At 30.9% G+C, this 24854-nt stretch overlaps 2 protein-coding genes across 4 annotated transcripts in view; both read left to right on the forward strand.

Annotated features, from left to right (window-relative positions):
- Positions 1-24854, forward strand: part of LOC107443324 (insulin-like peptide receptor) — a 148041-nt gene that overhangs the window by 60681 nt on the left and 62506 nt on the right. For 2 of the 3 annotated variants that reach the window (XM_087167820.1, XM_016057149.4), the window contains exon 2: positions 15763-16009. In XM_087167820.1, coding sequence (XP_087023946.1) covers positions 15865-16009 — 145 coding nt within the window. In that variant the 5' untranslated portion in view covers positions 15763-15864. Of the gene's footprint in view, positions 1-7452; positions 7584-15762; positions 16010-24854 lie in introns of all 3 variants that reach the window. The other variant, XM_087167821.1, reaches the window with a different exon arrangement.
- LOC147807125 (uncharacterized) lies at positions 1784-15841 on the forward strand. Its single transcript, XM_087168778.1, has 4 exons — positions 1784-2041; positions 3554-6862; positions 7453-7565; positions 15763-15841. Exons 1-4 carry the CDS (start codon positions 1784-1786, stop codon positions 15839-15841), a joined length of 3759 nt encoding a protein of 1252 aa, XP_087024904.1.

The raw sequence follows: 24854 nt of genomic DNA on the forward strand, positions 1-24854 counted from the left end.
TAAAATTTAAATAAATGAATTAAATAACTGTTTTAATTGAAAAAATAAAATAAGAACCTAAGCATGAAAAATTAATAATAAACTTTAGATAAAAGATAATAAAGGAAAGACTGATAATTTTCGCGTGTGTTAATGAGATGTTCTGGTTGGTTTTATTCTAATACAATTTCAAGTTTCAAAATTGAAAATGAATAAATTAATTAATAAAATAATAATTAAAATTTTTCTTGGTGGGTAAAATCTTAAGCATCATACCTGGTTTATAACAAAAAGATTTTCATACCTCTCCCCATGCTTGTTCATATGAGTTGCTTTTTAATTTTATAATCATACGTCATTTAATGTTTCCTTGAAAATTGACTTCCTTTTTTTGCCTTCATTTTGTTCAATTCCTTACGAAATCATTTTATAGAGAAATTCAGCACTTTAACGTATTATCTCTCACGTCAACTTACATACTTACACTGAATTATCTACTGACCTGAAGTATTTTAGTCTTAATTCGGAACAAAACTTCTGCTAAACACTATTACGTGAAAATGCTAAATCTCTCTAATAAAAAAAAAAAGAGAATGATGTAGAGACCAGAATCCGTTAGTGGGAATAGTGAATTTATAAGTCCGAAAATAGGTGAATTGTTTAATGTTGTTTAATTTATAATCAGGGGTCAGTTTAGAAGAAATTTGGGTCCGTTAACGGACCCTTCACAAAATATCTTTTCATAAAAACGAACCCTTCACAAAATATTTTAACCTAAAAACGGACCCTTCACAAATATTTTTATCTTCATTATTGTTTTCTTAATCAAATAAACCCTAGGAAGGGGGGGGGGAGAAAGACAGATGTAAACGAACTAAGTTTTTTCTTCGGCATACGCTTCTTCCTTTATTCGTTCTAAATGAAAATTCTGCGTCCAGCAGTATAGGCTGAATACCAAATATTTGTATGTTGCGTCTCTAATTTAGTAGCAGCAATTGCTGTTTATTTTTTAAAATTTAATTTTTTTAATTATTATTTTGCAGTGCTGAGCATAATCTTGTATGTCTTTACAATTTAAAAGCTCCTTGAAAAAGTTTTTTTTGCAATAACAGGACCCTATTTGCAGAAATTCACAAAAGCAGGACCCTGGTTGAAAGAATGTGACTTAACGTTTATTTTATATTCACAAGTTACGAGTAATTTTTTCACAATTTTACAGAAAGGACCTTTCACTAAATGCCTGGACTGACCCCTGATAATTAAATGAAGGTGTTTATAAAATCATACTTTCTGGTATGGGGTCGACGACCAGAATTTTTTCTTTGATATTTGTTACATTAATTTAGGTCTCCCGAAGTCTGTTAAGTGTACATTCATGTTAGAACAATTTTTAATCGGTTTTCTTTTTCATTCTGATTCCTCTTCTGCGCTTTTTTATGATTTAAAACTACCACGAAAGAATAGGACTGCCAGCGAAATCTTCTATTTACGTATCCAAAAAGTCACTGACCTTTCAGCGCTAAACTTTTTTTTTTCTTTTTATTTCATTCTATGTCGTCTGTCATATTGATGTTGTTGGCGCGCATGCGCGTCAGCACCCCAACCGGCAGAAGATTTTGTAACTTCCACAATGACAGACGGCTCTCATGTAGCTCCGTCTAATTAAAAATAATACTCTGAAATCGCTTTTAGCGATAATTAAAATAAATAAAAATAAATCATCTCTTTTTTTAAAGAGTGGTCCGTCTTATAAAATTTTTCTACTCATCTGGCTCCGTCGAACTTCGGAGTTTGAATCAGAACAATGGCTAAGCCTATGGATGTCATAAATAGATCACGAACTTCATTTAAAGGTAAAATTACCCGCCTAGAAAACTTTCTACAAATTGATGATCTGCGTGATATCACGGAGTTAAATGTGAAACTTAAAAGTGTAGAAGTCTTAAAAAATAGAAGTGAGTCATTGCGACAAGAATACTACAACTTGGACATTCAACCTGGTGATATTGACACCATCGATACTGATTTGAATCAATGTGATGAACGGTTGGATAATTTAGAGGTAGGAATTTTAAAATTAATAAATTCTAATAAACTATTGAACTCTGATTCTAATAACAAGACAGAGAATAAACATAAACTAAATGATAACTTAGAAACTGTATTAAAAATTCCTCCAGTTAATCTTCCTATATTTTCCGGAAAATATGAACATTTTTCTAGTTTTAAAAATCAATTTGATGATTTAATTTCTTCTAACAGTCAACTCAGTGAAACACAGAAACTATATTATTTAAATTCTTGTCTTGCTAATGAAGTGAAAGAATTTGCTTCTACCTTCGATACATTTACTTCTTTATATGAAGCATTAATTTCAAGATATGACAATAAAAGATTAGTTGTAGATATTCACATTCAATCTATTTTGAATTTTAAGAAAATAGAAAAAGAAAATGCTGAAGAAATTCGCGCCATGATTGACTGTTTGAATAAAAATTTAAGAGCTCTAAAGGTTTTAAAATATAATCAAGATCCTCTATTTGATATATTTTTACAAACTATAATGTTGAAAAAACTCGATAAAGAATCTCGTAAAAACTTTGAATTGTTACAAAAAACAAAAGAAATTCCCTCTTTTAATGAGTTCATAACCTTTTTAGAGCAACGGGAAGCTGTACTTTTATCCGTAGATAGAAACTGTTCATACGAAACAAAAATAAAAAAGCTCCCAATGTTTCCCTCTAAACCTAAAACTCTTTTAGTGTCTGAAAACGATAACAAAAATAAAAATAAGAATTGCTTTCTTTGTAAACAAGGTATGCACCCCATTTTTCGCTGCACATTATTTTTAAATCTTGACATTGATGAAAGAATAAAGATAATTCGTGCTAATAAATTGTGCGAAATATGTCTGAAAAAAAATCATACAAAAGCCCAATGTATTTCCCCATATCGGTGTCCTTGCTCTTTAAAACATTCTAAGCTAATTTGCAGAAAATTAAATTTGAAAGAAACTGAATCAAATATTTCTTCTTCGAATTCTATGAATATGAATCATTTGCGATCTCAAAGTGAAGTTGATCACGTGCAACTTCCTTCTTCTTCTACTAGTAATCCATCAAATCCCAGTGCTTCGGTATTAAGCGTAGCCACTAATAAACAAACCAAAAAATACGTTTTGCTCTCAACTGCTGAAATATTTATTACATGTGCAGATGGTAGGAGAATAAAAATAAAAGCGATCCTTGACTCAGCTTCTAATATATGCGTATTAAAGAAAAATATGAGCGATTTATTAGGGATTAAAAAAGAGAAAGTAAAAACACCGATTTCAGGATTAAACGGATCGATCCAAAACATTAATTGGAAATTAACTACATCCATTTCGAATGAAGATTTTAGTTTTAATGAATTAATTGAATTTTATGTGGTTGATAATATTACGGGGCTCACACCGCCCACTACTTTAGACATTTCGCAAATAGAGATTCCTCATTTTTTGAAATTAGCCGATGAGTCATTTTATGAAGCTACTGAAGTGCACGCGTTAATAAGTTCTGATATTTTTTTCAAGGTTTTGAAACAAAATACGCATAAAATAAATGATGATCTGTTTTTTAAAGAGTCGTTATTGGGGTGGATAGCTTGCGGTAAACTTAAAGAAATAGAAATTACACAGGAAAGATATTGTTTTCTAACTAAAAATGATTCGCTACAAGATACACTAAAACTGTTTTTTGATTTAGAGGGGCTTGGGATTAAAGACGATCCAATTTTACAAGATAATGATCAGGCCATGAAAATATTTAATGAAACTGTTGAATTCAAAGACGGTCGTTACATAGTGCAACTTCCATTTAGAAAAGACTATAATGAACTTGCTGATAATTATTCTTTAGCGAAACAACGTTTCCGAAGCTTATGGAAAAGATTTACGCATGACCCGGATCTCTATGATAGATACCGTGAAATTATACAGGATTATACAAGTCAAGGCATTATAGAAATAGTTAAACCTGATAGTATACAGGATGAATGTGAAAGACCTATATTTTATTTACCCCATATGGCCGTTAAAAAAGAAAGTTTAACAACATCGTTAAGAATTGTGTTTGACGCTGCGGCGCACGAGGTCAATGAACTCTCTCTCAATGACTGTTTGTGGCCAGGGCCCAATTTAAACCCCAATCTTTTGGATGTACTTATTGAATTTAGACTCAACCGAACAGCTTTCTGTTCTGATGTGAAGCAGGCTTTCCTTCAAATAGGTCTTGCTGAGGTACACAAAGACGCAGTAAGATTCTTTTGGAGCAATGATGAACCAAGTGTTTCTAAAGATCCCAAAATAATTATCTTTCATTTTAATAGAGTGAACTTTGGAGTTAACTCAAGTCCATTTCTACTCGCTGCTACTATCAGGCACCATATCAAAAAATATGAAAATGATCTTCCTGTTATCGTTCAACTTCTAGATAGAAATCTTTATGTGGATGATTTTATTTCCGGTAGCAATGATTTTGATGAAGCATTAGAGATATCTAGAGATGCAAATAAAATAATAGAAGCTGCTGGAATGACTCTAAGGAAGTGGATAACTAATGATGCTGATTTGATGGAGCAGTGGAAGAATGAGGGACTAGATACTCATCCTGTAAACGCTAGTGTTAGTCTGGGCTCCAATCAGACTAAAGTGTTGGGACTTTTATGGAACACCAGTGAAGATTATTTTTCTGTAGATACCAGAAGTCTCCTAAAATTCGTCTCCTCAAGCAAAAGTACAAAACGTTCGATACTCCAGGCTATAGGGAAGATATTTGACCCTTTAGGGTTAATTTCATGCTTCACCATACGAATGAAATGTCTGATCCAAGAACTGTGGAGTGAAAAAATTCCTTGGGATGAATCCTTGCCACCGAAAATAGAGAAAGAATGGATAAAATGGTGTGAAGAGATACCTTTTTTGGAAAATCTTAAGATACCTAGACTGGTTCTTAATTCTATATCCAGAGAGGATATCGTCGAGATTCATAGTTTTTGTGACGCCAGTAAGAACGCATACGGTGCTTCAGTATATTTGAAAGTTTACACACCAAATGGACCGATTGTTAGACTTTTGACTTCTAAAAGCCGAGTAGCTCCTTTGAATAGTGTGACTCTGCCTAGACTGGAATTGCTGGGAGCTCTAGTTGCAGCTCGCTTGACATCCAAAGTGAAAAAGATTGTGAATCTGAAAAGGCCTTCAATTGCGTATCATTGGACTGACTCTAAAATTGCGCTCTACTGGATAAAGGGAAAGACAACTCGTTGGAAACAATTCGTTGTTAATCGAGTTAAAGAAATAGCCACTTTGACAGATCCAAACTCCTGGCACCATTGTGCAGGTACAGACAATCCTGCAGATATTCTCTCTCGTGGAATTAGTGCTGAATGTTTGGTTGATAGTTCCAACTGGTGGACAGGTGCTGAATTTTTGATGGAATCTGATTTTCAAGAAACTTTAGAACAATCGTTTCCTGATATTGAATCCCTTGCAGAAGGTGAAAAAGAAACAATTCTCCGAGAAGCAAAAACTGTTTCCTCAACCGAGAGTACGGAAGAGACTGTTTTGCTAACTGATGATTCACAGACCCTAATTGATAAACTTTTAGAACTCTCAAATAATTATTATAAAATTAATCACATTTTATGTTATATTTGCAGATTTCTTCATAATTGTAAACATAAGGATAAGAAAATGGGACCCTTGACAGTTGACGAGGTAAAGTATTCTGAAAGTATCCTGATTAAGCATTCTCAGAAGACACTGGTAAATAAGAACAATTTTTCTCGCAATATTTCTAGCTTAAATCCCCTTGTAGATGGGGACGGTTTAATACGAGTAGGTGGAAGGCTCGATAATGCTTCAGTACCCTTTGATCAAAAGCATCAGATAATCTTACCGAAAAAGTCCAAATTAAGTAAAATTTACTTTGATAGTTTACACAGGAAATTACTTCATATTGGACCTCAAGGTTTGTTAAGTGCAGTTAGGCTGAAATTTTGGCCTTTAGGAGGTCGTAATCTTGCACGTCAAACTGTACATCAATGTGTAACATGTTTCAAATCCAAGCCCTTCCTTTCCACTCAAATTATGGGTAATTTACCAAGTGAAAGAGTCAACATGTCACCCCCATTTTCCGTCACAGGTGTAGACCTGTGCGGCCCTTTTGCTGTTAAATATAAACATCAACGTAAGGGCACTCTCAACAAAGTATATATTTGTATTTTTATTTGTTTTTCTACAAAAGCCATCCATCTTGAACAGCTGACTGATTTGACTTCCGATTCGATGATTGCCACATTGAAACGATTTACGAGTAGACGCGGAAAATGCTCCAAAATCTATACTGATAATGCCACTAATTTTGTTGGAGCTAATTCTCAATTAAAAAAGTTTTATGGATTAATTAATTTTCCAGATCAGAGTTTGGCAAATTATTTTACCTCTGAAGGCATAGAATGGAATTTTATTCCACCAAAATCACCACATTTTGGTGGTCTTTGGGAGGCGGGTGTAAAATCAGTAAAACATCATCTTAAAAGAGCAGTTGGAAAATTTCATTTCACTTACGAAGAGATGGAAACAATAGTTATTCAAATCGAAGGAATTCTGAATAGTCGCCCCCTTTGCCCCTTAAGCGGTGATAATGACAGTTTTGATGTTTTAACACCAGGTCATTTCCTAATAGGGAGGCCTATAACATCAATTGTCGAACCAAATTTAACTGATCTCAATGATAATCGTCTAAGTCGGTGGCAGAAAACTACAAAAGTTGTACAACTTATATGGGAAAAATGGAAGTCAGATTACTTAAATACATTACAAGCTAGATCAAAATGGATGGTAACAAAAAATGATTTAAAGATAGGGCAGATGGTACTTGTAAAAGAAGATTTCTTGCCTTTAAATACCTGGATTTTAGGCCGAATAATTTATGTTTATCATGGTTCGGATAATAAAGTGCGTGTAGTAAAAATTCGCACAAAATCTGGGGTATTTAAAAGAGCTGTTTCTAAAATAGCTGTCTTGCCTATCGATACATAAAAAAAAAAAAAAATACTGTATTTTTCATAATGTTATATATTCTGTTTTACATTTTATAATATTTATGTTTTATATTGTTAAGTATGTAATATTTGTGTTTATTTTTTAAATTTTATATGTTAAGTTCTTGCATGAGCATTGCAAGGCCGGGCGGGATGTTGGCGCGCATGCGCGTCAGCACCCCAACCGGCAGAAGATTTTGTAACTTCCACAATGACAGACGGCTCTCATGTAGCTCCGTCTAATTAAAAATAATACTCTGAAATCGCTTTTAGCGATAATTAAAATAAATAAAAATAAATCATCTCTTTTTTTAAAGAGTGGTCCGTCTTATAAAATTTTTCTACTCAGATGTTTATTTAATTTCAGAATGTCTTTTTCTTTCGCAGCTCACCGCTTATCAGGAATTTGGTTACGCTTTCACTACCGGATATACCGATGAACTTTTCTTTGATCTTGGCAGAGATTTATTCGGTTCTGCCCTTTACCTCTTCCGATCAAAGTAAATAAAGAAATAAAAGTAAATAAATAAACTTAGAACTAACTAGCTTTTGATCAATTTCAAATTCTTTTGTAATCCTTTTTTTTATATTTCAGACGCTTTTCCATTCGTACGGATCAACCCAAGTAAACTGGTTTTCTCTCCCCCCCCCTTCTTTTCACCTCTTGTGTTTGGTCATTTAACCTTTTGTTCCTGCAACAATGTTTCATTCTAGCCGTTCATCCGTAAAAAATCATTAACTACCTTAAGTACCTTTTCTTCCTCCCAACTAAAATATTTTCTTTCTTGTTTTAGTTCTTGTTTAGTTTCTTGTTTGCATTTCCCATGCAGGGGTCTGTCCTTACATTTTGTGAAAGTAGGGAGTAATTGTGTAAAATTGTGAAAAAATTACTCGTAATGTGTGAATATAAAATAAACGTTAAACAACTTAAATATTTTCTTTCTTGTTTTAGTTCTTGTTTAGTTTCTTGTTTGCATTTCCCATGCAGGGGTCTGTCCTTACATTTTGTGAAAGTAGGGAGTAATTGTGTAAAATTGTGAAAAAATTACTCGTAATGTGTGAATATAAAATAAACCTTAAGTCACATTCTTTCAACCAGGGTCCTGCTTTGTGAATTTGTGCAATAGGGTCCTGTTATTACTAAAAACTTTTTCACGAAGTTTTTAAATTGTAAAGAGATACAAGATTATGCTCAACACTGTAAAATTATACTAAAAAAAATTTAATTTTAAAACATAAAAATCAATTGCTGCTACTAAATTAGAGATGCAACATACAAATATTTGGTATTCAGCCTATACTGCTGAACGCAGAATATTCATTTCGGACGAATAAAGGAAGAAGCGTCTGCCGAAGACAAAATTTAGTTAGTTTACATCTGTCTTTCTTTCCTTATTTGATTAACAAAACAATAATGAAGATAAACAAATTTGTGAAGGGTCCGTTTTTAAGTTAAAATATTTTGTGAAGGGTCCGTTTTTATAAAAAGATATTTTGTGAAGGGTCCGTTTTTATAAAAAGATATTTTGTGAAGGGTCCGTTAACGGACCCAAATTTATTCTAAGCAGACCCCTCCCATGTATTTAAAAATCTCACTAAATGATATCTGCCTTCATGGTTTTTCCAAAATCTGTCGCCAAGGAAAATAAAATTAAAAAAAAAACAAAAAAAACTACAGTTTAAGTGCTTTACACTAGAACAGCAAATCAATGATTTTAAACTTTATAATCTTGCCGTGGAGAATTATCTGTGCTTTAGAATGGACAAATAATTTAAAATATTTTAAAAAGTTGCCTTTTTTTTGTTAAAAATTGAAATTTTTTCCACCTAGATGAAATTTAATCAAAATCACTGCCTTATTTTCAGGGTTTTTAAAATTTTTATGAGCTCAGATAATGCAGCTTTAAGAGTGCACTTTTAAATATTAGAAAATTAAACGACAAACGCTTTCAATTTTTACAAAACTTTGGCTTTTCTGCTTTTCTCGATTTTGACGTTTTGCTCCGTTTTCAGAATATGCAGAGAGAACGCCGGCTTTAGACAGTCGGGCTGAACTTGACCCAGCAGTCCATGAGTGACTGTTGCAAACTCAGAGCAGTTATGAAAACAGAACATTATACCCTAAAAAGCATAATTCCATATGACGATGGAGCCTTCGAAAAACGCATTATTCGCTAAAAAGCATAATTCCATATGACGATGAAGCCTTCGAAAAACGCATTATTCGCTAAAAAGCATAATTCCATATGACGATGGAGCCTTCGAAAAACGCATTATTCGCTAAAAAGCATAATTCCATATGACGATGGAGCCTTCGAAAAACGCATTATTCGCTAAAAAGCATAATTCCATATGACGTCGGAGCCTTCGAAAAACAGCCTTAAATATTTTTCCTTTCTTCAATTTTGCTTACTGACTGGGGTTTCTAAGAATGTATAATCGTATTTAAAGGGTTGAAGGAGATAAACAAGATTATTATTATTATCATTTAAAAAAGGAAATAAATATAGGTCACAGAAACTGACCGATCCTTCTGAATTATTGTCGTGCTTGATCGTGATGAGTTAGTTGAAAGAGACGGTGGTCCGTTTCTCGAAACCTATCAGAGGTCAATTAAATAAAATTTGGGTTCGATAACTGATTCTTCGGAAAATCGCATCCTTTACGAACTATTTTTTCTTAAATTTACAAACTATTTTTTCTTAAAATCGGATCTTTCACAAATTTCTTCTTTTGAAAAACTGAACTGATATACTATGAGGACGATATACCGCGGGAGAAACTCTTCATGACAAATTCTGTTTCACTTTACGTAAGTAATTTAAATTTTTAAAAAAATGAGATCAGGTAAACCTAGAATAAACCATAAAGTTTCAAATGATAAAAAAAATTTTTTTTCTTCAAAATATCAAAATGCAAACTAAGTACGGCACTTTTACGCACAAACAAATTATCTGCAAATGGCTAAACAAATTTGAGGCCCAGTTCATGCTTAAACTTTTTAACAAATTATCCTTAAACAAATTATCCTGCGATAATTTGTATTATATGTTTTGAGACCATTTTGTCCCCGCATTTAAAACATAATGGTTTACTCTTAGAATTTGCCATGAGAAGTTAGCTATTCCGGTATAATGCCTTGCTTCAATTTTGCTTCCTGTATGGGTTTCTTAGAATGTAGAATCGTGTTTGAAAGGGTAAATAAGAGGTAAACAAAATTATTAAAAAAAATCCGATACTCATTATTATAAAAAAAGCTGCTAAATAAAACCTATGATTATTATACATTATTTTAATCTACATTGTTAATATACTTCGACATAAGCGACAAAATACTGAACAAAGTTTATTAAGGGCATAGTTTTTGCCGTTTCTCAAAATTGCCAAATAAATTATACTAATGAAATTAAATTAGTTTTAAAGGAACTTAACTTATTAACTTTTTCCAAAACAATGTATTCTGTATTTTTGTTAATTACTAGGGAAAAATCAAAAGAACACAATTATTTTATTTTATTAGCAGTTTTTTCCGTATCTTCATAGCAAAACGTAAACATTCAAAAGTAAAGTAAATATTTGTGTAAGAGTTTGTTAACCTCGATCCCGTGTTTTACTCTTCAAAGAAATAAAATAATGTTATTCATTTTTTAGGGTTGCGTTCGTATTTTTTTCTCTTTCATATTTATAGACTTATAAAAAGAATGTCTTGTTCACGATAAATGCTTTCATTTTTTGGTATTTTGTGAAATCGTTATGTATTTGCTGTTGTAATAAATTTGGTTTTGTTTCCTGTTTTTATAAGCGTTATATTCTAGCGAGTTACAAAAACAATAAGTGGCAATGGTATTTTGATTTAAAGTGTGCTTTACCACATTTCTCTTCCTTGTTTACTCATTTGAAAACATCAATGTTTGAAAACATTCTCTGGAAACAGGAAACTACTGGAATTCTCTGAGAAACTCTTAATTACTACTTGAAATTTTTGTTGTGTTGTCAGTATAATGATGAAACACAAATTTGTATAGTGTGTTTCAACTTATTGTTGGCATTGGAACTGCTTTTGCCTAAATAATCATAGTTTACAAAAATTTATTTAGTTTAACTTAAAGTTATTTTTCTTATCTCAATAATATTGTTTATAAAATTATTCTAATTAATAATTTTGGCTATTTCCACTTTCTAGTAATATTTTTTTTTTACAATTTAATTCTTATTACGGAAAGATCATAAACGTTTTTTCTTTTTTAAAAAATAGATTCATATCGAGAACTTTTAATAAAATTTATAACAAATTTATCAAATAGTGATTATTTTCTGTAATTGCTACTTTTCAATAATATTTCGTATTTTGTATCAGGTATACTTAAAATAAGCAAGCGATAGCTTGAGAAATAAATAAAAAAAGAAAGGAAGAAATGGGTAGAATGATTTTCATCTAGAAATCTTAGGTATTTGTCATCATTATTAGTTATACTGTTTGTCAACAGATGGAGCTGTTTAAGTGCAGTAGAAAACTTTAGAACATTGTTTACTACTGTACGTCAAGCCGAGACCATTCCATGGAATTATTTAAACTAGCATGTGTAAACTGTGCTTTCAGCCTGCGCCATTTTTTTTTATTTCTGAAATTGAACCATCCTCATTCAGTCAACCATTATTTGTTCTCCATAATAAATTGTATTTTTGGAAATATTATTTTATAGTTTTTGGTTTTATAGTTTCCGACGATTTTGGAACTATTAAATGCCCTGATGTGATACTATTATTGTTTAATGAAAGGGCTATGCTAAAGTGGTTTGTAATTCTATGTAATTTTATTGGAAAGGTAAATTAATTTCATTCCAAATTTGTTGTTTATTCCTGGAAAAACTCAGATATTTTGAGCTAATAAAGGATATTTTAAGAATGCTTACGATATAGTTTCTGAAAACTTCTAAATATTTATTTTGTCCTTTCCTCATAATTTAAACAAAGCATTTTAACAATAGCCAGTGAGAGAACTTCCCTTCTTTTTAGCTCCACCCTTTACTCTCAATCTTCTTACACCTTAAAGTAGTTTTCGTCTTAAAATGTATATTGTTTTCTTCTTCTTTTTTTTTTAACGCTCAGTCGTCGCCCAGTTAAAAATAAACCAAAACAGCAGTGGTGAAACTAAATAACGATTGCAGAAGAACTGATAATCCAGACTAAAATTTATCTGAATTGAAAAAGAAAGAAAAAAAAGAAGAAAGAAACAGAAAAAAGAAAAGAAAGAGCTCTATTTGCTTGTTTTGCTATACCCGTGACCTTGTTGACTGAAAATTATGTCGTTTCTACCAGCTGTAACAATGAAATAAAATTTTAAACTGAAGTCAGGGCTTAACTTAATTCCTTTTTCTACATATAAGTTTCTCTTTATGCACGCAGAAAAATGTTATGACATTAAATTTCTTTGAATAAATGACATCCTTCAGTTTCTTTTTTGCTTTTTTTTTTTTTTTTAAATAAATGAAATAATTTGTTCATAAATATAAGACATCAAATAACGCTGGGTGTGGTAATTAGTTGAAATAATTCATTCATGTGATCTTCGATTTTGCATCGTAATTTTATTGTTTCATAATTTAAATTTTATTAATTATTTGCGTTGTTTATTCGTTATTAGTATGGGGCCGCTCAAAAAGTACGTACATCCCGAAGGGGCTATTTTGTTCGGTTTCGTGCGATAGGGGGGGGGGGGGAGGTATTATATAAAGTACGTACATTATAAACACGTACGTACATTTGACTTTGATGAATAAATTATTTTAAATAAATATTTAATTTTATTTAAAACATAATTATTTTAAATTTTATGAAAAATCGGGGTAGACTAATAAAATGTACCTACTCTAAGGGGGGGGGGGAGTAAGACCTTATGTACGGTAATGTACGAAGGGGGGGAGGGTATTAGAATTTCTCCATTTTTGTGTACGTACTTTTTGAACGGCCCCTATTGTTTATTCGTTATTAATATTTGTTAATTTTAAATAACCGGGTTGGGGGAAGGAACTCCGTCTCAGTGGGTTTTTTCCACATTGCTTTCAGCAATACTTTTTTTCCCCCTTTTCATATCGGCAAAAATGCTGATTTCTATTCTTTTAATTTCTTTATTAATCCTCTTGATAATTTCACAGACATCAAGTTTTTGATCCGTGAAACATTTCAGTTATAAATAATTCCATTAAATTTTTTTAAAAATTTGATGGCCATATTTTTGATATTTGCTATGAATGATGGCCATATTTTATTATTATATTTGTAGAAATATTAGTAACAACTAAAAAAAAAAAAAAAAAAAAAAAAATAATGGTTACGCAAAATTAGACCAACTTCGTGAATGACTGTTTTAAACATTTTTTGCTAGAAATGTTTTCATGATTATTTGAATTTAATTTTGCGTTTATTTATAACCAAATAAAAAAAAATATTAAATTCAAATTCCAATTAAAAATAGTTTTTTGGGAGGGATTTCACTGATTTGCAGAGTAATTGTGATTATTCCTTGATTGATATCGTCTATCAGTATCCTTTTTGCATTCTATATCTATCACATTCTTTAACTGTTAAATGAAACAACCTACTTTTTGTCCGCACAAAAACGTATTTTGATGTTTCAAAATTAAATTAGTGTCACCCATTCGATAAAACCATTGAGGCTTTTAATTAATATTTTTCCCGAGATCGCAACAACAGTCGCCACTCTTTTCCTTGCAACCTAAGATAGAAGAAGTCTATCATTTGCAATTCGTTTGAAGTAGACAGTGTGTTTACGCAAGTCACACTTCGTCTTGTCTGAATATCAAATCTAAAAATCCTAGACAAGAAAATAAAACAAAAAGTTGGACTGGATGATAGAAGGCACTTAAAAGCTGAGAGAAGCGGGAAATCTGTTGATTGATTTAAATTATTGAATTATATATTTTTATTTTTAAATGTTATTGAGTTAAACATGTGCACCATTTTTTTAAAAAAAAAGAATCCCTGCTCTCAGAATAATTGATTCCTTTTATTTGATTGTATGTCTACCCGACTAATTACTTTGTATTGTTAACCGTTGAGTTGGATCATTTTGTTTCTTGAAGCAAAATCAAAAGTAATATTAAACAGGTTTGTTTTGAGAATGTTTGTGATTAAAATAAATTTAGTAGAATTACGTTTTGACGTAAGGAAAATGCTCCTAACATGAAGCAGTTCTTCAGAAATTAAGATAAGAACATAACTATTATTATATTCTTTATTATTATGTCTAACGTAATATGTGACTGGTGCTACGTATTATTTATTAGGGATCTGTTAAATTTGCTAAACTCAAAAGATTTGCTAAACTATTTCAAATAAATAAATAAATAAAAATTTTAACAATCTGAAAACTCTAGAAAAGGTGTATTTTTTTTAAGAACCATCATGCTCGCTTTACAGCCAATAGAAGTCTTCTGTTAATTGAAGGCTATTGAAATAGAAGCCATTTGAACGCTTTTTCACTGTCGCTTTCATGCAATCTTCACATATGTTTTATATGATTCTATCATCTAGCTACAATAGCAGTGCAGCAAAGGGAACTATTACATATTAGGCACCTTTCTTATATGTGTTGTCTTATGCGATTATATGTTGTATATATGTGCATATATGTATATATGTTGTTAGTTAATTTTTCTGTTATTTGAGTTCGAAATTTTCTCGTTCATTTCTCTGAAAAGTTAAATATCTTCTATTCCAGCGACTAGATGAAATTGTTTTTGGCTTATTGCTATGCATTTTGTATAAAGAAAGTATAGTGATTTTGATTAATTAAACAATGAATAATATTTTACTTGTTACCTTAAAAGTATATGGGTTCATTGCAAACGGCCTGAGATAAATCAGGCTCGTTGAGGAAGAAATGATATTTATTGTCAGCCTTAGAACATCTATTTAAGGTGATTGCGTCCTGGTATTACAATCTGTGTTGGACCCATGACCTCCCTAACAATTCTATTCCAAGGCTTTTTGTCTCGTATTTTTGCTTCATAATTTTTTATTTTTAAGGTCTTGAGATCTCTCTCCACCTCATCTTATTCTTCTCTACCTTATCCATCCACCTCTTCATCAGCCTTCCCCGTTTTTGTTGACCATGGCATTCGCCTTTAAAGATTTTTTTTGAGCTCCTGTTCTCATTAATTCTCTCTATATGTCCTTTATATATGTTTAAATCGCATTTAAAAATAGCGGCAACGATTAACGATGCTCCAGATTTTCCAATTGGCTTACAATATGTATAATTTGAGAGAGGCCCTCAGGGTTTTAAAAAAAAATTATAATTCCATGGGATCTTCCATTAAAAATCCCCCTTTTCGAAATCATTAAATTATTATGTGTAATGTGTATACTCATAAAGTGACATCGCATTGTCACATCTGCGGTGAACAAAATCGCCAGAGCTTGCAGTTCATGTTGAAATTATTGGGTAGATTAGCACGCCATGATCGAAGTCATTAACCACGAATCTTAACTGTAAAACGTTGTGGAGCTGCCAAATTTTGAACAATGACTTATTACTTGAATTTTTTGTTGTTGATGATATAATTGTTCTGTGCTTGTTATTGAATATTATGCTATTTAATATACGTATTTATTGGTATTGCTAATTTTTTCGTGCTCGTTTTATAACTTAATTGTTTTTTTTGTCTTTTCTAGGATCTCCAGTCTTGTATCTATGGAAGCGTCCGAAAGCTCTCTATTATGGACCGCCAACCGGTGGCATTATCTAGTCTGAAGGAGTCGATGTGTGTGTAAGCGATGTCAAACAATCTGTGGCTCGTGTTCACGTGCATCTGGCTATGGTGCTGCATGATACAGTGTCATCAAGACTCCTGGCCATCTTTCCCTATGCTAAAAGATCGAGGAAGCAGCGCAGCTGTAAGCAGTGCTTACGAAGATGACGGTAAGTGTGACAACACACTTTGTCTCTAGGTTAAGGGAGATAAGAACAATCAGAATTATTGTAGAAGGAAGGTGAAGTATTTCAAAAGTGAAAATACTTAAAAATTCAGATCATGAAAAATGCGAGAAAAGATAAAATTATACGGGCATAAATCTGGTGATCTTGAGTATAATGGTACATTCTCGGTAAAATCGATTGAACTTTAAACCATTATATGGCTGTCTTAAACCATGATGCGGTGCAAATTTAGCTGCAACCTTAATGAGATGTTAAATTGCACAATGTTTCCTTTCAAGTTGAAGCATATCATCGGCAAGTTTTAGAAGCACGGTAAAAGGGTTTATCCGATTAACAAAACAATAATGAAGATAAACAAATTTGTGAAGGGTCCGATTAAAAGATAAATTATTTTTTGAAAGGCCCGTTTTTATGAAAAGATATTTTGTGAATATATATATATATATACACAAATAAATATACTCATATATATATATAAATATACACAAATAATTGTATTTGAGTGTTAGTTACATGAGTTGAAAATATATTTCACTATTTATTGACTATTAAAAAAAGAATTATTGTTCATGTCTCGTAACTTGAATGATTCATCAATTTATTCATTGTTTCTTCTCTTCTAACTTTCTATATTTAACCGATGAACTGTTTTTTTTCCCACGGGTAATAAACATGTGTTAGGTTAAAATACTATTATTTACAAAACAGTATAGGTAAAAATTTTATCTGCGGATAGACTTATCTTTATGATTATTTTTTTTTCTTCAAGTAACTTGCATGTGATTTCGTGGGACTTGTAATCAATGATTGTAATTCATTCTTGAGATAGTTGACTTGTAGGAGATAGATTATAGTAGATTTCAATAGATTATAGCAGTCATTTAATAGAATGGACAAAGAAAAAGTGCCACTTTAGAGGCACCTTTTTTTTTTTTTTTTTTTTTAAAGTTTTACCAGGGATAGAAATTAAGAAATTTCACTCTTCTGTCCGAGGGGATCTGTAACTTAAAAATTTTGGTCCAAGTTTAAATTAAATTTAAAAGATTTCTTAAAAATTTATTATATAAAAGTAATTGAACTTGACAAATACAATATTTAGGTTTATGCAAACCAAAATTTTCTTATGTTTTAAAAATTTGGTTTAATGTTACATATAATTACAAAACAAAACAAGGTAATATAAAGAAAAAAAAATTCTATTCGCTCTGTTTTGAGTAGAGCTCAAACACCCTCTGAATCTAGCAGGTGACAAAGACTACAAAGAATGAGTTTTATGATTGACCTCAACTAACACCTGCGCTTTCAACAACTTGTCTGTATGGAAATGAGCTTTGATGTTGTTTTGAAATAAAATAGTTCTAACATTACTTCAAATCTAACATCAAAAGTTTCCAAGTTCCTAAGTTATTTATTTTAATTGCTTTAAAATGAAATATTCTTAAATCGCTGTGGAATTACAATAGTGCGGACTCGCGTTATATGTTCCGAGCTGTGGGAAATATAATATGCAAATAGTTTTAATTGATTTAAGATAAAATAATTTTAATGTCACTGTGGATTTATAATAGTGCAGATTCTCGCACGATGCGGAGTGTATGTTCTGACCAGTAGAAAAATATCATAATAAAATAAGTTTAATTCACAGTGGATTTATAATGGTGAGGATTCTCGTACAATGCGGAATATATGTTCTGAGCAGTAGAAAAATATTATGATAAAATAACTTTAATTCACAGTGGATTTATAATGGTGAGGATTCTCGTACAATGCGGAATATAAGTTCCGAGCAGTATAAAAATATCATAATAAAATGACTTTAATTCGCAGTGGATTTATAATGGTGAGGATTCTCGTATAATGTGGAATATATATTCCGAGCAGTAGAAAAATATCATAATAAAATAACTTTAATTCACAGTGGATTTATAATGGTGAGGATTCTCGTACAATGCGGAATATATGTTCTGAGCAGTAGAAGATATTATAATATGCAATTATTTTTATTTAGTTTAAGATAAAATAACTTGAAAGTCACTGTGGATTTATAATAGTGCAAATTCTTGCACAATGTAGAGTATATGGGTGATTCTCAGCAAATTCCACAATTTATTGTTAACTGCTGCAACAGAAAGGTAAAATCATACAATTAAATTATGAATTTTTGTTTGAAGTTTAATTAATACCCTTAGCTTTTTTAAAATGATTTTACACTGGTTTTAACAAAATATCATTTACCTGGCATGTCACCAGGTAAATGATATTTTGTTAAAACCAGTGTTATTTGTTGAAACCAGTGATGTTTTGTTAAAACCAGTTGAGATGTTACTTCAGATTATATTTAAGTATTGAGCAAGCCTGTATAGAACCGGTCACTATGAATTTCAGCGTTTGTAAAAAGCACAATGTGGCAGTAATTGAGCAGAAAATCAAATCACCAACATACACTTCTTAAGATATAGAGTTAGTTTGTCTAGAATGCGCTTTTTTTAAAAAAAAAAAATGGAATCATTAGGTATTGCCAGGCATGTTGACGGCATGAAATTCATAAAATTCAGAAAGGTATTAAATTCAGTTGAAATAACTAATGAACTGTAACCCTTTTTTAAATGAAGTTAATTTTTGTACATTTTTAGTTTTTAATGTTGCTTGTCTAGTTATACGAGCGAATTGTCTTAGTATCTACCTTCTCGGTATATTAAACGCTTGTTTAACTGCGTATAGGTAAAATTAAAATGATAGTTTTCAGTCTTTGCTTAAAACAGAACTGTCTTTTCAGTCAAATCTTGGTCTTCAGTTCAGTAGCTGTACAATAATACTTTTTTCTTCGGAGAATCTTAGCATGAGGCCCGAGAATAGGGTGCCGGATTTGTGAGACTTTTCACGTTTTATTCAGTACGTATATTTGCGAACCTGCTACAATTTTAATAAAAAGTCCCTTTTTAATTCATCAGAAAAGCCACTTTAAAAATTATTTTCCACTTTATGAAGTTTAACGACCCGGATCTTTTTTAATGTCTGGATGTTGTGTGGGAAACAGACACCTGGGTTACACGTGATAAAATGGCGATCTTGGAGGTAAAGTTATCACAGGAAGAAATGAGGCATTTAAACCTGTTAGACAATAGTTAAATTAAAAATATGGCATTGCATTATTATTATTGTATCTAGTATGTTTTTATATTGGCATCCGGTGTTTTAAGTTCAGCCTTTTTTAAGCTGTTGTACCATCATTTAAATAACGTTGCCATTTTTTTGCTATTTTTGTTAAACTTTTTGATTAATACATTTATTAAATGAAATTAATTTTGTCTGCCTTCCCCTAAAAACAAACCATTTTCGGAATTTATGAGTGGTGACAGAGAAAGAAATGCACATTCGTTGTTGTTGAATTCAGTTTCATGTTTTCGATCTGAATCGAACTACGCATTTATTTAAGATTATGTTCATCGATGGATATTATTTAGTTTTTATCTAAACGAACGAATTATTTTTGAACAAAGCTGATGGGAGAAAATAAACCTTTATTTATAGGGAAAGAAGAAAAGACGTTTGAACAATTCCAATGGTTTCTCCTGCACGTGACGCATACGAATAATTGATATTATAGACAAAAATACTTTATAAATATGTATTTATATCTTAAATACCTTAGTACCGAATGTAAGTACAGAAAAACCATGTTATTCATATTTATTAAAAAACCTGTTTAAAAAAATTATAAATTCTGAAAGTCGTTAGCATTAAATGGCTCTATTAATAAGTTCATTTTAAATTTGAAAAATAATTTATTATAATTTTATTTATTTTATTATTCATTAACATTTCTTTTTCTTAAAAATCTTAAAATATTCCTGAAAAATGATGAAAATACCGTTGTTTTTTTAAATTTTTATAATTGACTTGAATATGCTAAGTTACATATTCAAGTTAGGGACATCTATCATCTTTAGAGACAACTATGCTTTTCATTTATATATTCAAGTTATATACGGTGGTTTCAGAACAAGGAAATCAGGGAGAACAAGGAAACATCAAGGAATTTTATCAATTTGCAAAAATCAGGGAATTTCAATTAAGTACCTAAAAACCAGGGACAATTCGAGCTCGAGGTATCCAACAATTCAATATTTTTTCCCAAAAAAATTGGCCTTATTATAATTATTTTTTAAAAAAAATTGTTTGTTTCAAACTCCAAAATGTAAGTGTTTTGTAGTATATTTAAGAATGAGGCATAACTAAAAATGAAATTAATAGTTTGAATTAATAGTTGGAAATTAAATGTTTGCTACAAGTTACAAAAATCAGGGTAATTCGATAAAATCAGGGATTCTTTTTTCTATTTTTTCTCGAGTGTTTGTAGTTTCCTTGCTGTGGCAGTTAACTGTGAAGATTTAATCCGGGGGTAGCACATCTTTTAGGGAAGATGGCCACGAAACCTGAAATCAAATAGTTATGATGAGTGCCACACTTTCAACAGAGCGGTCTCTCTCTTTATATAAAAAAAGGTGCAACTGAGAGCATTTAATTTTAAATAATTATAAACTTAATGTGACATTTAAAAGTCTAATTTATAAATAAGTCTTCACATCCCACTGTTAAATTCCTGCCGTGCCTCTCTGTGGTACGCGTGCGACGGATTGGCTATCCATAATTTAATCAAATCACGCTCTGGGGAATAATACTTGTTTCTTTTATCTTTTGTTTTAATGCGGCCATAAAAACAATTTCATCTACCTCTAAAGTCATCTAAAGTTTATTTAACCTAACTCGTGCGCTTATTTGTTATATTGTGTCTACTTTTAAAACGCAGCTAACATTTGGCTAAACATGTTCATCTCTCCAAGCTGTTTGGTATCTTGCCAGCTTTTGTCATTCCCGCTAAGCGTCTTGGCTTCATGTTTTTCAAGGCTTTTTCTTTATGCAAATGCCGAAATTGACAGAAAAGTTCATACCCTTGTTTGATTGCTTTGATCTACTATCGTTCCTTTTTTTTTATTATTTTTATTTTTATTTATTTATTTATTTTTTTGAGATTGACACGGAAAAAAAATTCTATCTAGCTCCAATAATGAGTAATCAGCCTTACTAATATGGCTGTTTTTAATTTTATAGTTAATGTCAATCTTTTTTGGGCTTAGTTAACACTAGAAAGACTGAAATTTAGTATATACTAGAGTGCCTAAGAGTAAAAGAGTGTGGGCAAGGGAGAAACGATTCCTGATTGGTGGAAAGAAAATTCGCCATTGGAATTACGCGGAGTGAAAATTATCTGACTCAAAAAATTTATGTTCTGTATTAATAAATGCATGTAATAAGTTCATTACTTACTTTTTTTCAATAAGAAACTTCACAGTTACAGTAAATGTTAAAATTATGGCTGAAAATTTGGATAGTTGTTAGTTATTCGAATTTATCCTTATTATCACTTACTTGCGTGCATATAAAGTTATGTTTATCTCATTGTAAAGAGAACAAGGTGATGAAATAACTAATGGTTAGATAAGAATAAATGTATTTACTTTTAATACACATCATTTCTATCTAAATTACTTATAAATTTTAAGATTTGAGCATCTTTTTATGAAAACTTCAGAAGTGCAGAGTTTGGCGATATTACTTGACATACTGGCGCGTTACAATGTTACAATGCGCGTTACAAAATAGCGTTTGTTTACTTTTCGTTACCAACTGTATAAAATGCTAGTTTGTTTTAAATTTCAACTAATTATGGAAATTTTTGTTTACAATTTGTTGAAATAAACAATACCTTTTCAGGTGAATATGCGATAATTTTTTCCTGAAAAAGTAATAAATAATAATAAATTATGTAATTTGTTTTATTAATTATTATTTCTGAAATAAATTGCATAATCATTATTAATTTTTATATTTTATTTAAGGCATTTATTAAAAGCTGAAGTCTTTTCATAAGTCATTTTTTTTTCATTGACGTTAATTTTTTAACAATTTCAGATGCTAGACAATGTTTCTTAAAAAATCTGTAATATCATGTTTTTCCAATCTTAAAGTTTATATTGTTGATACTTTAGTATATACTCTTAGAATAACAGAACCTTCAGAATAACACCAAATGAGCGAGTGGCGCTAATTTCGGTGTATCATCTGGCAACCCCCATTGGACAAAAATATGACGGCAGCGCATGCGCTCTTGGATATTGTCATCACTTTTTTCAATACAGGCACTCTAGTATATACCTATATTGCCCAAAAGCAATCAAAATGACTGGATTGTAAAAGAATAAATAATGTGTAAAGAAATTTGTTTAAAATTAATTTTTAATATTTTTTGTATTATTTACAGTTATATAACGAGTTATTAGTAAATATTAACAATAAAAAAATTATATGTTGTACAAAATTCTAAGAAATTGTGTCATTATATGCATCATTGTTTTTCTAATTGAAATTAAAAGCAGTCAAAATGACTTCCTTAGGCAATCTAGTGTTTAAAAAAAAATAGGTAATGGATATGGTATAATATACTAGAACTATATTTTTCAAATTTCGGCTACTTCTCATGTTAAAAACTTGAGAAGTGTCAAGAATCCTAATCCATCCAGAAAGAAAAAAAAAAGTTAAGTTTCTTCAGAGAATATAAGTTTTTCTGTCGGGTTACGTAACTTATATTACAGTCTACATTTATTAATTCGGTCATTGAACGACTTTGAATTATAGCTCGCAATTATCCGATCTATAGGTCAAAAGTTATTCAGGGTGTTTGTTATTATTATTATTGTTATTTATTTCATTAATTTTTTGCGCACTGTACATGTCTGCTGCAATATTTTATACCTTATCATCCACTTTTAATTGATTGTAAATCTTAACTTTAGTACGATCACAATTAATACGACTTCTCTTTACTAAATTCACACATACGCTTGCCAAAATGTCGACTGCAACTTTAAAGCTCGGCGTTAAGTGTTCGGTGCCTTGTAGCAGTGGTTCCCGAATGGTGTTTCGCGGAATCCTATGGTTCCGTGGAAAAAAAGGTTCCGCGAGTTAGTACTTTTTTTTTAAACCAGTGATGAGTTTTGAAACCACTGATCATAATGAGATACAACCTATAATTCATGATCTATTTAATTTTTCGTTTGCCTTGATGAAATTATTTCAAGTCAAATGCCAATGAAATAGAAATGGCATTTTTTAAAAAGAAAATATAATATTTCTAATTACAATACATTGAATAAATTATAAAAAGAACAAGCATTTATAAAATATTTCATTTGTATTTCCTTTTGAGCTTTCAAAATCAAAATAAAATAAATTCTTTAGTTAAGTTCCCCGTAATAACCATTTTCAACATTTATAGCAGATATTTTAAGTTCTCATCTCGAAGTAAACCATAATTCGGCTTATTTTACTCATTGCAGCTTCTGTTATGTTTCGGCTTATTTTCAGCCTTATGTTTATACACTAAAAACAAATTTATAACTAGACTGGATTAGCGCAAGGACTGCAAATTTATCTCTTGGAGATAAGACCTAATTTAAGATTATTAATGATAAAGCGGCGAAAAATCTTCATTTCTGTAATTAAATATTTTAAAAACAGTCTTTTATAGAATAAAACGTTCACTATTACTTTAATAAACCTAATTAATAAAGTCCAATTTCCATCGAAAGAAGGTTAATTATTTATGGTTCTGTAGCCGAAAAAAATAGGAAACTGCTGCTTTATAGAAATCGGAAAAAATTTTTATTATTATTTTTTATTTGTGTGATAATTGCCTGCCGACATGTGCAACCCGTCATTGTGGCGATTTTATGACAAAAAAACATCTAGAAGCGCATTGTTTGTCTTTCCAGTGCAAATGGTTAATTCTTCTGCATTATTGGCAATCCTCTAATTTTATGACAGCCCCAATGCCAACACGCAAGCTACTTTAGGAAATTTTCAGAAATTATGTTGATCATAAAACATGTTTACAATTTGCGTCTTCATATGTCCGTATTCTATTGATTATTTTTTTTTTCTACATTAGCCGGCTTGAACTGGTTGGACTAAGAATATATTTTTCTCGGAGATTCGATTATGTGTGATGAATGGATCGAATGTCAACTCTTTACTCTAAAAAAACCGGTATCAACTTGAAACGCGTCTTCTGCACTGCAGATACAGCGGAGAGAATTAATTAATGAACGCTTAATGACCCTTACTGGAATGTCAGAAATTTAAGTTTAACTTCTAGAATATTAACTGGTGGCGATCCAAAAAATATTATTTCAATTCCCTGATTTTGTAATACAGTGAGACCTCACGGGGGCGACCATTCTCTGTTCCATAGAAAAATGATTGTTAATGGAGGTTGTTCTTATGGGGATACCTCCATTGACTTCAGAATGATATCGAAGGTACATGATTTTTCGCAAGCGATTTTAATTTTACTCAGTGTCATTTTCTTGGCGCGGAAATGCCACTTGTGTTGGCGTCATGAAAACCAGATCGATGAATAAAATTTAACATCAATAAAAATGACCCCTACTGATGTAATTATATGTAAAAACAAATTTACCAATTATGAATGATAGAACTATTTTAAATAAAGGGGCCGTTCAAAAAGTACGTACACAAAAATGGAGAAATTTTAACCCCCTCTCCCCTTTTCGTACATTACCGTACATAAGGTCTTACTCCCCCCCCCCTTAGAGTACCTACATTTTATTAGTCTACCCCCCTGTTTCATAAAAATTAAAATAATTATGTTTTAAATAAAATTAAATATTTATTTAAGGAGTGTGTAGGAAAAAGTCAAATTTAAATTTGGTGTATGCTTATAATGTACGTACTTTGTATAATACCT

Source organism: Parasteatoda tepidariorum, chromosome 7, assembly GCF_982258835.1.
Source record: "Parasteatoda tepidariorum strain Cologne lab strain chromosome 7, Ptep-v5.0, whole genome shotgun sequence".
In the NCBI taxonomy this organism is placed as follows: Eukaryota; Metazoa; Arthropoda; class Arachnida; order Araneae; family Theridiidae; genus Parasteatoda; species Parasteatoda tepidariorum.

What these genes read in the sequence shown, in the direction of transcription:
- LOC147807125 (XM_087168778.1), top strand. Translation starts at nt 1,784, where the DNA reads ATGGCTAAGCCTATGGATGTCATAAATAGATCACGAACTTCATTTAAA. An exon ending in AACGGTTGGATAATTTAGAG is followed by an intron (nt 2,042 to 3,553) that starts GTAGGAATTTTA and finishes ATTTTTTTCAAG; the next exon opens with GTTTTGAAACAAAATACGCA. An exon ending in CTTTACCTCTTCCGATCAAA is followed by an intron (nt 7,566 to 15,762) that starts GTAAATAAAGAA and finishes TGTCTTTTCTAG; the next exon opens with GATCTCCAGTCTTGTATCTA.